Source organism: Gobio gobio, assembly GCF_949357685.1.
Source record: "Gobio gobio genome assembly, chromosome: 25".
NCBI classification, from domain to species: domain Eukaryota; kingdom Metazoa; phylum Chordata; class Actinopteri; order Cypriniformes; family Gobionidae; genus Gobio; species Gobio gobio.
In genome coordinates, this window is record NC_137121.1 from 33893922 (window position 1) to 33910605 (window position 16684).

General features: G+C 39.0%; 1 protein-coding gene across 1 annotated transcript in view; it reads left to right on the forward strand.

Moving 5' to 3' along the window:
* Positions 1-12287, forward strand: part of cpne8 (copine VIII) — a gene marked incomplete at both ends in the record, with an annotated part of 105422 nt that extends 93135 nt beyond the window's left edge. Inside the window, 3 exons of the mRNA XM_079809780.1 lie at positions 1256-1313; positions 7163-7236; positions 12048-12287. Of these exons, the coding sequence (XP_079665906.1) occupies positions 1256-1313; positions 7163-7236; positions 12048-12287 (372 nt within the window). The remainder of the gene's footprint in view (positions 1-1255; positions 1314-7162; positions 7237-12047) is intronic.
* Positions 12288-16684: the final 4397 nt, after the last annotated feature.

Genomic DNA, 16684 nt, shown 5'->3' on the forward strand with positions numbered 1-16684 from the left:
TTTGAAGGCATAAGTATGTCCCCAGCATATATTGTATATAGTACAATGCAAATGTATTAATACTTAAACACATTACTGTATCTACCTGAAAGATTTTTTTTTAAAAATGTACAAAAAATGTACTTTTTGAAACTGGAAATATCACAAAATGAACCTTAATATATATAAAAAAAAGTTTGTTTACTTTGTAAACAACAGGCCACACCATTCATCATTCTAATCACTAGAAGAGATTATTGGATGAAGAATGAGACTATCATCGCACCGAATAAAACAGAAGAATTTACGCCCACTCAGAAAAGTTGTTGATTCCTCTCCGTGGATACTATTACAATAAGTATACAGAATTAGAAAAACGCCTTAAATTGAATCCATTTGTCTTTCCTTCAAAACACGTCAACCGAGACACTGAAATGTGATATATAGTACAGACTGTGATGGGCAGAGACTCTTTGAACAGTGGCAGGAGTCGTTCATAATGTGTCAGTGTGCAGATGAGCAAAGCACATTACATGAGCGTTATGAATGTGCCTCATATTTCCATAATCACATCCCAGTGGCTGCCACCCCATGGCACTTTCCTCAAATGCGGTATAAAGTAAGGCTCGAACTTTAAATAAGCACAAAAGTTCAACCACATTTATAAGATATTAAAAATATACTCCTGACCTGAATACATAACAGGGTTGCAAGTAACAGTTACATATTTGCATATTTTAACTAAAATTGAGTCATCATTTAGAAGTGGCCTGAAACTTTATAGTTATTGATATATACAGTTATACTGTATATAATTTTTTTTTAATAACTTGGTAACAGGGTTGAATGTTTGATATACATTCAGCAAATAATGTGTGTTAAAATTGAGAAAAATGTCCTACTGCCATTCTATATGACACTTCCTGTATGTCACAATGGAATGCACCTTTTTTTATAGGGATAAATCATATTGTAACAGGGTTGAACATAAAATGCGGGACAAAGCTAAATTAGATTAAATTTTTGATCATTAAAATTTGTTATAATGAAATAAACATTTTACAGGGGTTACAGTCATTTAAAGGGTTTCAAATTAGCCATTGCTTAACAGTTTGTACTCTATTACTCAAATGTCTCTATGACAGATCTAAACGCAACATGGTAATACTATGACTACAAGTCTGTTTTGTGCATGTTTCATTATGCAAATGTTGAATTTTATGAGGAGTGTATTCTTGGGGGTCTTGTTTTAATGAACTCTTCCCTTCTGTTCAAGGCCTCTAGTCTTCCCATGTCAATTATAATCGTTGGAGTCGGGCCGGCCGAATTTGACGGTAAGATGAGAGAGATGTGTGTGTCTTTGAGGATGTGTGAAGATGTGATATGATATCAGTCCAGTCCATCAGAGACTCAGCAGCCCAAGATCAGATCAAAAGAGAAACCTGTTACAAACATGTTCCAGTGAGACCAATCAGACATTTTCCAAAACGTCATTAGTAGCGTATTCACTATAAGAGCGTTGAAATTTCCTTTGGCTTATCAATTAATTTATTAACTAACCCTGCACCTCTCCTTTCATCTGGTAAATGTGTGATCTAGTTACTTTTGTTAAAACTTTTCTCTCTGCCTATTGTGGATTTGTATAATTTCTTATGAGAATGATTTGCACTCGCTGATATTGTTGTTTATGTGCCATGGAAAAGCAGGGGTTTAAACTGTTCTCCAAAAACACTATGTAAGATGAAGAGGTACACTATATAACTTTTGCCGCTTAAAGGAAACTGCATAATATCATTGCGCCGCTACACCCATGGGACGACAGCAAAGTTCTTTTATTATTATGCAGGAATGATGGATTCATGTATACTCGCTCATTATATGCATTTTGTAGATTTTGAACAAAAAAAGTCTTTAAATATCTTTCATTTATCTTTAAAGCTGCGTTTCGTAACTTTTTTTGGTTAAAAAATTATTCAAAATAAATTGAGCAAGTACATAACCAGCCAGTGTTCAAAACTATCTCCTTACCTTAGCCCGATTCAGAACGGTAAACTTGTAATAATGTGTTGTAATTTGAGTGGTACTGGTAGTTTTCCGTTGGAAATTCGCGCATGGCGCCGTTCGTCTTTGCGTTCGTCCGGCTAGTAGGCTATCACATGTGAGGACGCTGCAGGTGATGGATCATTTATAGCCTTTTCTCACAGCAACTGGAATAATTAAATGTTTTATTTTGATGGCGGATTGTAATCCAGACGTCCAAACGACAATCGTCAGTGACAACTGGAGATTCACCCGTAGTCAAAGGCAAAAGATTAAACTGTACAGAAATTGAAATCTACAAGTAACGCTAATATAGACTAAATACACGTAGTCATGCAATGCTGATGAAGTTAACATAAAAAAATGAAAAAATAATATAATTAATTCCTCACCCTCATGCCGTTCCACACCAGTAAGACCTCCGTTCATCTTCCGAACACAAATGAAGATATTTGTGTTGAAATCCGATGGCTCAGTGAGGCCTGCATAGCCAGCAATGACATTTCCTCTCTCCAGATCCATTAATCTACTAAACACATATTTAAATTAGTTCATGTGAGGACAGTGGTTCAATATTAATATTATAAAGCCACGAGAATATTTTTGGTGCGCCAAAAAAAAACTAAATAACGACATAAAGTGATGGCCGATTTAAAAAAACTGCTTCATGAAGCTTCGGAGCGTTATGAATCAGCGAATCGAATCAGCGGTTCGGAGCATATCGAATCAGCAGTTCGGAGCGTATCGAAATCAGCAGTTCGGAGTGTTATGAATCAGCGTATCAAATCAGCGGTTCGGAGCGTATCGAAATCTCTGAACTGCTGATCGATACGCTGATTCATAACGCTCTGAACCGCTGATTCGATACGCTGATTCGATACGCTTCGAACCACTGATTGAATACGCTGATTCATAACGCTCTGTACTGCTGATTTCGATATACTGATTTATAACGCTCTGAACCGCTGATTCGATACGCTGATTCATAACGCTCTGAACTGCTGATTCGATGCGCTGATTTATAACGCTCTGAACCGCTGATTCGATACGCTGATTCATAACGCTCTGAACTGCTGATTCGATACGCTGATTTATAATGCTCTGAACCGCTGATTCGATACGCTCCGAACCGCTGATTGAAAACGCTGATTCATAACGCTCTGAACTGCTGATTTCGATATGCTGATTCATAACGCTCTGAACCGCTGATTCGATACGCTGATTTATAACGCTCTGAACCGCTGATTCATAACGCTCTGAACCGCTGATTCGATGCGCTGATTTATAACGCTCTGAACCGCTGATTCGAAACGCTCCGAACCGCTGATTGAATATGCTGATTCATAACACTCTGAACTGCTGATCGATACGCTGATTCATAACGCTCCGAACCGCTGATTTCGATACACTGATTCATTACTCTCCGAACAGCTGATTCGATACGCTGATTCATAACGCTCTGAACCGCTGATTCGATACGCTGATTCATAACACTCTGAACCGCTGATTCGATACTCTCCGAACCGCTGATTCGATACGCTGATTCATAACGCTCTGAACCGCTGATTCGATACGCTGATTCATAACGCTCTGAACCGCGTATTCGATACGCTGATTTATAACGCTCTGAACCGCTGATTCGATGCGCTGATTTATAACGCTCTGAACCGCTGATTGAATACGCTCCGAACCGCTGATTGAATACGCTGATTCACAACACTCTGAACTGCTGATTTCGATACGCTGATTCATAACGCTCCGAACCGCTGATTCGATACGCTGATTTATAACGCTCCGAACCGCTGATTTCGATACACTGATTCATTACTCTCCGAACAGCTGATTCGATACGCTGATTCATAATGCTCTGAACCGCTGATTCGATACGCTGATTTATAACGCTCTGAACCGCTGATTCGATACTCTCCGAACCGCTGATTGAATACGCTGATTCATAACGCTCTGAACCGCTGATTCGATACGCTGATTTATAACGCCTCGAACCTCTGATTGAATACACTGATTCATAACTATCCGAACAGCTGATTTAATACACTGATTTATAACGCTCTGAACTGCTGATTCGATACGCTGATTTATAACTATCTGAACCGCTGATTCGATACACTCCGAACCGCTGATTCTATACGCTCCGAACCGCTGATTTGATACGCTCCGAACCGCTGATTCATAACGCTCCGAACCACTGATTTGATATGCTCTGAACCGCTGATTCATAACGCTCCGAACCACTGATTTGATACGCTCTGAACCGCTAATTCATAACGCTCCGAAACGTTGATTCATAACGCTCCGAACCGCTGATTCATAACGCTCCGAACCACTGATTTCGATACGCTGATTCGATACGCTCCGAACCGCTGATTCGATACACTCCGAACCGCTGGTTTCGATACCCTGATTCGATACGCTCCGAACCGCTGATTCGATACACTCCGAACTGCTGATTTCGATATGCTGGTTCGATACGCTCCGAACCGCTGATTCGATACACTCCAAACCGCTGATTTCGATACGCTGATTCGATACGCTCCGAACCGCTGATTCATAATGCTCCAAACCACTGATTTCGATACGCTGATTCGATACGCTCCGAGCCGCTGATTTCGATACGCTCCGAACTGCTGATTCGATACGCTCCGAACTGCTGATTCATAACGCTCCGAACCGCTGATTCGATATGCTGATTCATAACGGTCTGAACTGCTGATTTCGATACGCTCCGAACTGCTGATTCGATACGCTCTGAACCGCTGATTTGATACGCCGATTCATAACACTCCGAACCGCTGATTTGATATGCTGATTCACAACGCTCCGAACCGCTGATTTCGATACGCTCCAAACTGCTGATTCGATACACATCGAACCACTGATTTGATACGCAGATTCACAACACTCCGAACCGCTGATTCGATACGCTGATTAATAACACTCCGAACCGCTGATTCGATAAGGCGATTCGATACGCACCGAACCACTGATTCGATACACTGATTCATAACAATCCGAACCGCTGATTTGATACGCAGATTCACAACACTCCGAACCGCTGATTTCGATACGCTGATTCATAACACTCCGAACCGCTGATTTGATACACTGATTCATAACAATCCGAACCGCTGATTCGATACACCGATTCATAACACTCCGAACCACTGATTCGATATACTGATTCATAACGCTCCGAACCGCTGATTCGATACACTGATTCATAACAATCCGAACCGCTGATTCGATACACTGATTCATAACAATCCGAACCGCTGATTCGATATACTGATTCATAACGCTCCGAACCACTGATTTGATACGCCGATTCATAACACTCCGAACCGCTGATTTCGATACGCTGATCCAATATGCTCCGAACCGCTGATTCGATACACTGATTCATAACACTCCGAACCGCTGATTTTGATACACTCCGAACCACTGATTTGATACGCAGATTCACAACACTCCGAACCGCTGATTTCGATACGCTGATTCATAACACTCCGAACCGCTGATTCGATACACTGATTCATAACAATCCGAACCGCTGATTCGATACACTGATTCATAACAATCCGAACCGCTGATTCGATACACTGATTCATAACGCTCCGAACCGCTGATTCGATACGCTGATCTTACGGGTGTGGAACGGCATGAGGGTGAGGAATAAATTACATTATTTTCATTTTGGGGTGAACTAACCCTTCAATAATTTGAGAGCAAAGTATAACAACAATTATAATTTGCCCGGTTTGATGTGATATGAGCTAAGCGATCGTTAGATTCACTCACCGTTGGTAGCGTGATTTATTGTATTCTTTAAGCTTTTTTTCTCAGTTGGTCAGAACAAAAATGGTAGACATGTTACTTGTTCAGACGACATTTTCCGGTGAAAATTCTTATTTAGGTTATACTCCAAGATGTAGAATCTGTGATCTCGAAGTACAGCTTCGATGTGAATGAATGACAGCCACACAAACTCCTCAAAACATTGGATTCATCCGCTCTGAGGAGCTGTGCCCATGCACAACCCACGTAAAGATGATTATTACGCCAATAACCGCAGTTGCAGGTTTCAAACAGAGATGGCGACAAAGAGGCAAAACACACTTTAATTTTAATTTCATACTTTTAATTTGTCAGCTGCATGTTTTTTTTTTATATCTCTGAATATTTTTGTATGTTCAATTAAACTACTGACTGATCCAATTAATTTTTATATTGACCCTCAATTGCATTTGAGGCATATTTGCACATTTAAACACATTTTTTTTTATTTTTACTTTGTTTAATCAATATTTTCATGTTAAACTGGCGCAACTTTTTAGTGAATTTGCCCCTAAGTTTTTTCCCAAAACATTTTTATTTTATTTGACATAAACCCCAACATTTCCAAACAGTCCTAATTTTGAATTTCCATCCTTTTTTCCACCCCCGATTCTGACCGTTACAATTAAATTGGCTGTTTTTGCTACTGTACCTTTAAAACTTCTACATGTAAATTACTTTATGAACCTGACGTATCGATAGTTTTGCTGTTTAAGTCTAATAAATGTTCTGTACCGGGGTAGATGTTTTGCATTCTGAAAGTTAGGGCTCCTACACACTAAGCCAAACTCAAATAAAGCTTTATTCAAGTGGGGATTCAGTGAATTGGAACAATTTCTGTGCTTTTGGTCACATGACAGGGTGTTACTCTCACAAACCCTTGCATTCCTTCATGTGACTCACCATCCCCAATGAAATCAGAGGATTAGTGGTGTTCTCAAGCGCAGCTAAACAGTGTGAAAAATCCAGATTTCCATTAAATAGTGTCTTTATGTCACACATTTAAGAAAAATAAACCTTGGTCTCTGCTGGGCTCACAATTTGTATAATGTTTGATTTTTTTTTCCTTTAATGAAGATAAAACCTCATTTATATGCAGCTCCCAGTGTTCTCGTTATCTCACCGCAGTCATGATTTGCTCTTTGAACTCATTTCATAGCTGCTGCCGCATTAAAGGATGTATTTGAACTCATATGAAATCCAATGATAGCACACTTGACTATAACAGTCTGAGCCGTGTGGAAGCACCACATAATCGCTTTTTCCTGTGGCATTTTCTTCCATTTGACAGAGATGATTGAGCTAGATGGAGATGAGGTCAGGATATCATCCAGGGGTCGCTTTGCGGAGAGAGACATCGTGCAGGTGAGACTTCAAGCCCTGTACATGTATCTGTGGACAAAAATAGTCAAGCAATATTCCAGGTGATTTCTACAGCATTTGGAGCATTGTGCCGATGACCACTGACAGTATTTTTGACTCATCTCAGTTTGTGTGGTAAAAGCAAACAGGAAATGCTCTTGCAATGAAGGCCTAGCAGGCAAGTGTACAGAACTGAAAATAAATGTTTACATTTTTAAAGGGTATAGTCATCATCCTTAAACATTACGTGTATTAGCAACCCCAGTTACTTTTTACTTGGTTTCCACAACAGTACCAGGGATTTTTCTTGGTTTCCAAGTTCTAACATTCCCAACAAATTCTACTGCCATAATGTGATGTTCTTCTGAGTGAATCAATATTATGAGAACATTTGTGTGGGACTTTATTCATGGGCGATTCAGTGGATGGCAAATGGTCCTCACATGGTTAAACGGGAGGGATTCAAAAATAAAAGGGCTTGGTAACATCAACTGACAAGAAAAGTTGTTTCAGAAGCAAAGTCAGAACATTTTGATAATTTCTTCTTTAATATTATTTGGAATACAGTAATCATGAATTTTGCACAATGAAATTTATATTAAAAGGATAGTTCATAATTTACTCACCCTGGTGTTGTTCTAATGCTGTATGTCCGCAGTGTTTCCCTTACCATTGTTTTGGGAAAAACTAACCAAAACGAATCGTCATTGTGTTGTGGCTTTATTTCGTTGTGTTGTGGATTTATTTCGTTGTGTTGTGGATTTATTTCGTTGTGTTGTGGCTTTATTTTGTTGTGTTGTGGCTTTATTTCGTTGTGTTGTGGCTTTTTCATTGTGTTGTGGCTTTATTTTGTTGTGTTGTGGCTTTATTTCGTTGTGTTGTGGATTTATTTCATTGTGTTGTGGCTTTATTTTGTTGTGTTGTGGCTTTATTTTGTTGTGTTGTGGCTTTATTTCGTTGTGTTGTGGATTTATTTCATTGTGTTGTGGCTTTATTTGGTTGTGTTGTGGCTTTATTTTGTTGTGTTGTGGCTTTATTTCGTTGTGTTGTGGATTTATTTCATTGTGTTGTGGCTTTATTTTGTTGTGTTGTGGCTTTATTTTGTTGTGTTGTGGCTTTATTTCGTTGTGTTGTGGATTTATTTCATTGTGTTGTGGCTTTATTTCGTTGTGTTGTGGCTTTATTTCGTTGTGTTGTGGATTTATTTCATTGTGTTGTGGCTTTATTTTGTTGTGTTGTGGCTTTATTTCGTTGTGTTGTGGATTTATTTCGTTGTGTTGTGGATTTATTTCATTGTGTTGTGGCTTTATTTTGTTGTGTTGTGGCTTTATTTTGTTGTGTTGTGGCTTTATTTCGTTGTGTTGTGGATTTATTTCATTGTGTTGTGGCTTTATTTCGTTGTGTTGTGGCTTTATTTTGTTGTGTTGTGGCTTTATTTCGTTGTGTTGTGGATTTATTTCATTGTGTTGTGGCTTTATTTTGTTGTGTTGTGGCTTTATTTCGTTGTGTTGTGGATTTATTTCGTTGTGTTGTGGCTTTATTTCATTGTGTTGTGGATTTATTTCGTTGCGTTGTGGCTTTTTCGTTGTGTTGTGGATTCATTTTGTTGTGTTGTGGATTCATTTCATTGTGTGGTGGCTTTATTTTGTTGTGTTGTGGCTTTATTTTGTTGTGTTGTGGATTTATTTCGTTGTGTTGTGGATTCATTTCGTTGTGTTGTGGCCAGGGCTCCGAACCAGTTCAAGGAACGAAAACCGAAAACGAACGAAATTTTAAGAGGAACAAAAACGAAAACGAAATCAAAATCAATTTGAATCGTTCTGAACAGAAACGTTAATTTGAAATGACCATTAACCGGTTAATAACGTTATTTTATCGTTCTCTTTAAAATTTTAATTTGGCAGTGACCAATAATGAATAGAGTAGTACAGCATGTGACGTTGACGGATCAAGCGTGAGTGAAATCCCGCGGACCATCATCTATGAATCTACCCGTAACGCAAGTCAGTGTGAGCGCGCATTTTCATGCCTCAAGTACATTTCTTTCCTCACTGAGGTCATCAATGAAAGCGCAGGTACTGGAGGACATTCTTTTCGAACGTTTAAATAAGTAGTACGGACTTTAAGCTCAAATAGACTGATTTAGGCTAGTTTGTGGATTTCGTTTAAGCCTATCCAAGTAGGTTACTAGCATCTATCAAACATTTTTCCTATAGTCTTTCAGATTGCCAATACAGGACAGGTCAATGTTTTCTATATAGACGGTTGATGCTTCGTATTAAATGGGATGTTATATTGTATTAAATGATCAAGTTTTATTAGCTGACTGAATTTGATTATGTGATGCAAGGACGTGTTGCGCAGTGTTTGCTTTGAAATTACCAGTTGACGGTGCATTAAAAGAGCAATGGTTATCCAGTTTATTTATTCTTTATTCATGCGATTTTTAAAACAAGTTGTGTTGAAAAAAAGTTATGTACAAAGAATGTTATCACTCTTCTGAAAAGAATTAGGCATAAGAGGGCTACTTTCTGCTCCATTAAAACACGTCAATATTTGTCCCGCTGTTTATGCTTTGTAATTAATGCATGTATTTCTGTTGTGGTTTTAAAAATGTTATGAAATAAATATTCAAGTTTAATTACCATGCGTTATATTATTATTGAGTGAAAATAAGTCTATTTATACATATTTGTTTAAAGTATAGGCTAAATTAAAATAACGTTATTAACCGGTATTTTTTTAAATCAAACCGTTTTCGGAACAGTAATGTTTATTGAGGAACGCAAAAACGGAAACGCTATAATATCGATTCTGCTCGGAGGGAACAGATTGATATTTTTTTCTGTTTTTAAGCCCTGGTTGTGGCTTTATTTCGTTGTGTTGTGGCTTTTTCGTTGTGTTGTGGATTTATTTCGTTGTGTTGTGGATTTATTTTGTTGTGTTGTGAACTTATGTGTGCTTTTTAAATTTCGTTGTGTTGTGCACTACTGGGCCCCCGTAACCCCCCGCCAAAATGGCGACTTCACTGTAAGGGGACCCGCGGTGTGTGTAGATAGAAATGGCTAATTCTAAAGTAATAAAAACATAACGGTTCATTATGTTAGGTCTTTATACTCCACTGAAAACATATTTATGTATATTTTATTACATTTCTGTCAATAGATCCTCATAAATATTACACACTGCACGTTTAAGACATAAATGGGACGATTTTTCCTTAATTCTGACTTGCAAAATTGGGTTAAGAAATAAAAAAAATTTAATTTATTTTGGTGATAGCTGGACGATAGTTTTGGGAGATTAGGTCACGAGACAACATTTCAAATTAAAACATTTCTGCTTTTAAATGCCTACACTTTAACATACATTTATAAGAGTGAAATTATATACTTTAAAAGAATTTACTTTGTGTGAAAACTGAATGTAATATTTTTGGACACTTAATTGTATGTTAAATGCACCTAAATGAAAATGTATTATGGTTTAAATTTATATTTGATGCAATTAGCTGAACGTTAGAGAGTTTTTTTGACCCACGTAAGGACATAAGAACATCTTTATATGTAATTAATTTCATATTACATCTCTTCTCTTGTTTTTGAAACATTTTTAAAGTTTCTATTGAAACTTGTGTCATGTATTTAAGTATATTCGTCATTACATATTTGGCCATAGCCCTGGCCATAGGGTCTGGTTCTTGTGTTCTTTGCTGAGGAAAGACCATTATGCTGCGTTCACACCAAACACGAATAGAGCGTCTGGCGCGAGTGATTTCAATGTTAAGTCAATGGAAAGGCGCGTTGACGCGTGTCTAGAAGTCCTGCGGCGCGATGGACGCGATTCGGCCGAACTGGAAGCGCGAATGACGCGAATTGATCGTCTTGTGCGATACGTGCGAGTGATTTTATTTGGTGCCTTTTGTGCATTCGCGTCTGGCGCCCGAGTTGAAAAATCTGAACTTTGACGTCTATTCGCGCCGCGTTAACCAATCAGGAGCCTGCTTGCTGCGGTCACGTGGTAAAGCGACGTGATGAGAAACCCTGCATAATTTAAAACTACTGTTATTGTGTCTCAAAATATAGTTTTAAGACTTTTTCAGGTGAGAATGTAGTTGTTTAAAGCTCAAATTGGTGGTTTATTTATAAAGAGAGCGCCTATTTAAAAAAAATTATCTTGCGATTTTGGAGTTGTGAGATCCAGGCGATCAGCGGGCGCTCAGCGCTCATTAACCCCGGCGAGAGCAGCCTTTCCTCGGCCAGTCCTTCTGCCGTTTGCCGCTGGCTCTGATGTCCTGTAGTGGTTCGTCTTGTGTAGATCTAACGGCCAATCTTTGCTCTCATGAATCTATCATTTGTTGTCTGCCAAATCGTTTTGACTGAGGGCAAAGAGAAGTTTCATAACTTTATTTTTTTAGGATATTTAAATACACATGCAGTGAAGATAATGTAGGAGTTGCCTGGACCACATTTGTGTGGCTATTAATGTTTAATATATATTTAATGAAAATGAAAAGAGGCAGAGTGGTTTTTTTTGATGACATATTTCTCCTGGAGCGCCTTGAACGCTCGTCTATTTCGCATCACGCTCGATTTATACGAATTGGACGCGCGAATGGATTCAAAATGTTCAAGCGTCCAACTAGACGCGATTTTGACGCACTATTCGCGTTTGGTGTGAACGCTGGATAAGAAGTAATCTAAACTTTCATTAGATGTGATTTAAGCTTACTTTTACAAACTAAAGGATGTCTAAATGATTTTCTGTAGTTATTAACAACATTCCTCCTAAACCTCGATCTGATTTCTCCGCAGTTTGTTCCTTTCCGAGACTACATTGATCGCAGAGGGAATCACATTCTCAGCATGGCCCGTCTGGCCAAGGACGTTCTTGCGGAAATCCCAGATCAGTTCCTCCAGTACACGAGGAGCAGAGGCATCAAACCTCAGCACTCGTCCCACTCGTCTCACTCCACCCACTCATCCCACTCCACCTCCTCCAAACCCCCGTCGACACTCGTCCACCCCGTCCACCCGCTGCAGACGCAGATCTGAGTGATCGCACACACCACACGTCCTCTTCTTTGGTTCACTGTCACTCTCAGGATCACACACGGCCTGTCTGAGTGAAACGCTGCTCTTGCACATGCTGTCTTTCAGCATGTAGGGTGACGTTAGGGAACTTTACACCCGCCACTGTCTTTTGCCGGGTGTAGTAAGGTTTCAGAAGGTGTTGTAGACTGTTTTAAAGTATCGAGTGGCCTCTTCAGTCAGTCAAACATCAGATATGACTCCACAGTCTCTGTCTCACATATTATCTCCTGTTCTTGTGTCTGACAAACTTCAGCAGATGTTTACAATTGTACTGTTTTTTACAAATGGATGTTTTTTTGTACCTCATGAAAACTCTGAGCTGCTTAACAATGGAATTTACTCATTTTATTACGTGACATTGTAAATAGAGCGAGAGTGATTTTAGAAAAAGCATGAATCCACCCTTGGTACAAAACTGAGAGAAACTTTCACCCAGTTGTCCTAGGCCTTGGATTTCATTTTATTGTACAGTAGTCGCTTGAAATTATTTTACTATTTCGGTATTCCGTATTCTTGGTCATTTGACTGCCTCAAACTGTAAAGAATTTGTGCTCGGCTTTCGCGGCACTAGCACAGCACAGAGATTTAACAGGAAAAGCCTTACTCTACGTTAAAGGAACAGTTCAGCCGAAATGAAAATTGTCATTATTGCCCCCCCCCCCCCCCAGTCGTTGGATTTTTAACGTCATTTTTACAGGTTTTGACAGTGATCTTAATTTCTACATTTAATGAAATGCTGTGTTACACTAATGTCACTCATTGAGCAATTCTGCCAAATGTAGTTTATGATCATGGAAAGAGAAATATTTAACTGAGTTGGTTTATGGTTATAAAATTAAAAATAAGGATTAGTGAATGTTAAAAATAACCATTAGTTGAAACCTAAAATAAATAAATAAATGAACATAAGTTTCTGGGTCATTCCTACAGTTTGGTCGATTTTATGTCCCCATTAAACCTTAATTTAAAAAACAAAACTTTTTGAAGCTTTCTAAATAAATCTTATATATATATATGTGTTTCTAAATTAGTAATTTTGCATATTATTATGTCCATTTACTTATTCTCTTTGACACATTTTTTTTAGTTATGTCCCTCAAACTCCAGTCCACCCTGTTAGATTGGTGCTACTTGCTCTTTAAATCTTAATTGTGTGCCCTAAATCACATGACTTGCTAGAGGTGACATAATTTCCTTGTAAGGAAAGCAGCTCCAAAAACAAAATAGGAATTAATCTTAAACTTTTTTCTTTTCATCATTTTTAGAAGACTTATCTAATAGCGTAAAGCCGAAAGTATACTTAGTTTTTTTACGCGTACTTGAGCATATGCTCGCAGTCGAACGCACAGCCTTGCAAAGTATACTTCTTTTCACTCATACGTGTACACAGGTGTTCAGCGCATGGAAAGTTTTGTTACAACCCATGCGAAAAAATTAAATGCACATGTGCAACCTGCACGTACAAAGTACAGTTACAAAAATCCGGGGGTCCGTGTTCATTACGTGCATATTCTTCTGATGACGAAATTTGCACACTGTACGCTGACCCTCGTGTACGCGTTAAAAAGTGAAGTAGCTATACTTTAGCCTTAAAACATAACATGTCCACCCTGTTGTGCCAATTTATATTGGACTTGAAATTATATATTAAAATTCTTCCTTAATGTAAATCTACTGCTAGCATGTTGTTCTGTCCTAGGTAATAATGGACTTTATAAGTTTAAAACATCTACCCTGTTGTGGTCCACCCTGTTACACATCTAACAGGATGAACAGTTTAATACAATGTGAAATTTGAAATGGAAATTGGTCAGAATTATTAGGTGATACTGGCCAGAGCTTGACCTGTGAGTTTTATGATAGACAGGCATTTTCTCCCTCTGACAAGACTAGAAAATAATTAAATAATAATAAAAAAGAAATCAACAAACCTACTCAGCCCAAAAAAACACCAAACATGTAGGAATGACCCTTTTTATTAGGTTGTCACAAAGAAACGGTTCTTGAACTAAAAATAAAAACCTAAAAAGAATGTTCTTAGAACGTTAGGAATTTTAGGGGAATGTTCTGTGTATGCTGAACATAGTGATTACACTGGGTCTGTTTCTCACACAAAGCTTCAGAAGATTTGGATTAGACTGTGTTGTTTACTACTTTATTTATTATGATTTTATTGTCATTTTTGGAGCTTAACAGCTCAAGTCCCCACTCACTCTTGTATGGATAAGAGCAGCATGAATGTTGTGCTAAACGTCTCTTTTTCCACTGAAAAAAAGAACATCAAATGTGTTTGGCATTATATGAGACTGAGTAAATGTCTGAATTTTCAGTTTTGGTTGAACTATTCCTGTAAAGACAGAACTGTAGCTACTCTCAATATCTGTATCCAAGCACAAAAAATGCAAGCACAGCCTCAAACAGAAGTAGCATATGCTTTGTTTGCATTCATTAGTCTTAATTGCATGCCGTTTTGAGGCACACACTGTTATTCTGGGTTCGAAGCAATGAGATGTCTTCATTAGGTCATTCTACAATTGTCGTGGCAGATGCTTTTGCATGACTTGCATGACCATGTAACCATGGTTCCCTGAGTAGGGGAATGAGACACTGCGTCCTCTAGTCGAGAGGACACTATGGGCCAGATTTACTAAACACAATAAATGATGGGAGCGAAAAGTTCTACTGATGACGCACAAATTAAAGCACACAGACGCAGCCGGATCATTTCCATAATGACCAACACAATCTACCAGTTAGCATCTGGTTTAAGACATGCTTTTTTGGGCGGTAAATAATGCCGCAAATACCTGTAAATTGACAAGCGTAAACCTTAGTAAATCACCTTGCATGATTCATTTAAATACTCTCCTCCAATAAATTTTGCATATGAAAGGGAAAATCCTACAAATACATATGCAATAAGGTCACGCCTTCTTTATTAAATCCTCACAGTAGTTTTTTTAATGCCAAAAGAGAGTTTGCGCTGGCTCAAGCTGTTAGTAAATCTGGCCCTATGTCTGAAGCATGTGTTTAAACGTCTTTGGCCTACAGCAGTCTGTGACATCACTACCATGCCTACTAAAAGGGCACCTGTGTTAGACAACATCTACTTCTTTGTCTGAAGGAGACGTAGACAGGCAGGCCTGATGCATGGCAGTGAGATGCAGTGTCTCGTTCCCCTTCTCAGGGAACCATGGTTACATGCGTAACCTGAGACTTTCCCTTCGAATGGGAACTCACACTGCATCCTCTAGAGGACACTATGCCCACTGTGCAGAGGGAATGACTGCCTAATTGGTTGTGACAAGCACAAACGAGGACTCAACGGACTTAGATGCTGGAGTCAGATTCCCTCACTCAGGTCCACGGAACTGTCAGTTACACTTTTACATACAGCCACCACCCAAGCTCAAAGCCCTAAGAAGAGCAGAGCTCAAAGGTCTGGTAATACCAACCTCTATGCCAGACATTATCATTAAGGGAATACTGGCAAAGGAAAACAATGGTTCCCTCGCCTGTCACTAACAACCTAAGGGAGCTGTCTTACTTAAGGGAACCGCTATCAAGGAGAGACAGCTTTAACCTTAGTATTGACTCAAGAAGGGGCCGCCTGCCTCTGGGGAGGCAGCCGCAGCTTCATGAAATATAAGGGAGCTCCAGTTGGGGTTGGGGATCTGGTTCAATGCCTGAACATCACAGGGGAGCATTATAGTAGCAAAATGCTCTACCCTGTTTGATCTATAGTCAGCATCTTGCAAGGCCAGCACTACTGAATTAAGGGTGTTCACCCAGTGAGATTGGGTACAAAGCTCAGCAAAACCAATTCTCACCAGGGCGAAGAGATTGGTTCTTTGGGGAGCTGAGGACTCAGCAGAATGACCTTCTCAGTGAGGGGAGACCAATGCTCACCCAAGACTGTGATCCTTAAATTTGAATAGGTTTGATCCAAGGATCATAGTCCCTAATCAATAAACCCTATAAGGGAAAGATGAACTACCCCCACTAGAGGAAACTAGAAAATGGCTACAAAGTGTTAGCCATGCTATAGTCTCCTGCTTAATAACCCATTATAGGGGAGGAAGCTACGACCTTGTGAATATGCTAAAGTTTTCATTCTAGGGAAACTGCCTGTTGAAGAACCCTCAATAGGGAGACAGTTTCATCTAGATAAGATAATATAGATAATATTATATATAGGTAGCCACGACTTCATTACCACAAGGGTACTGCCTGATTATAAGACCCCAATCATTGGGAGGCAGCTGCAACCTTGAAACTATTGCAAAAGGGAGCCATCTACAAAAGCCTAAAGGAGGCGGCTGCCCCTAGATTAGCATAAGAGAGAATATGAGTGCTCG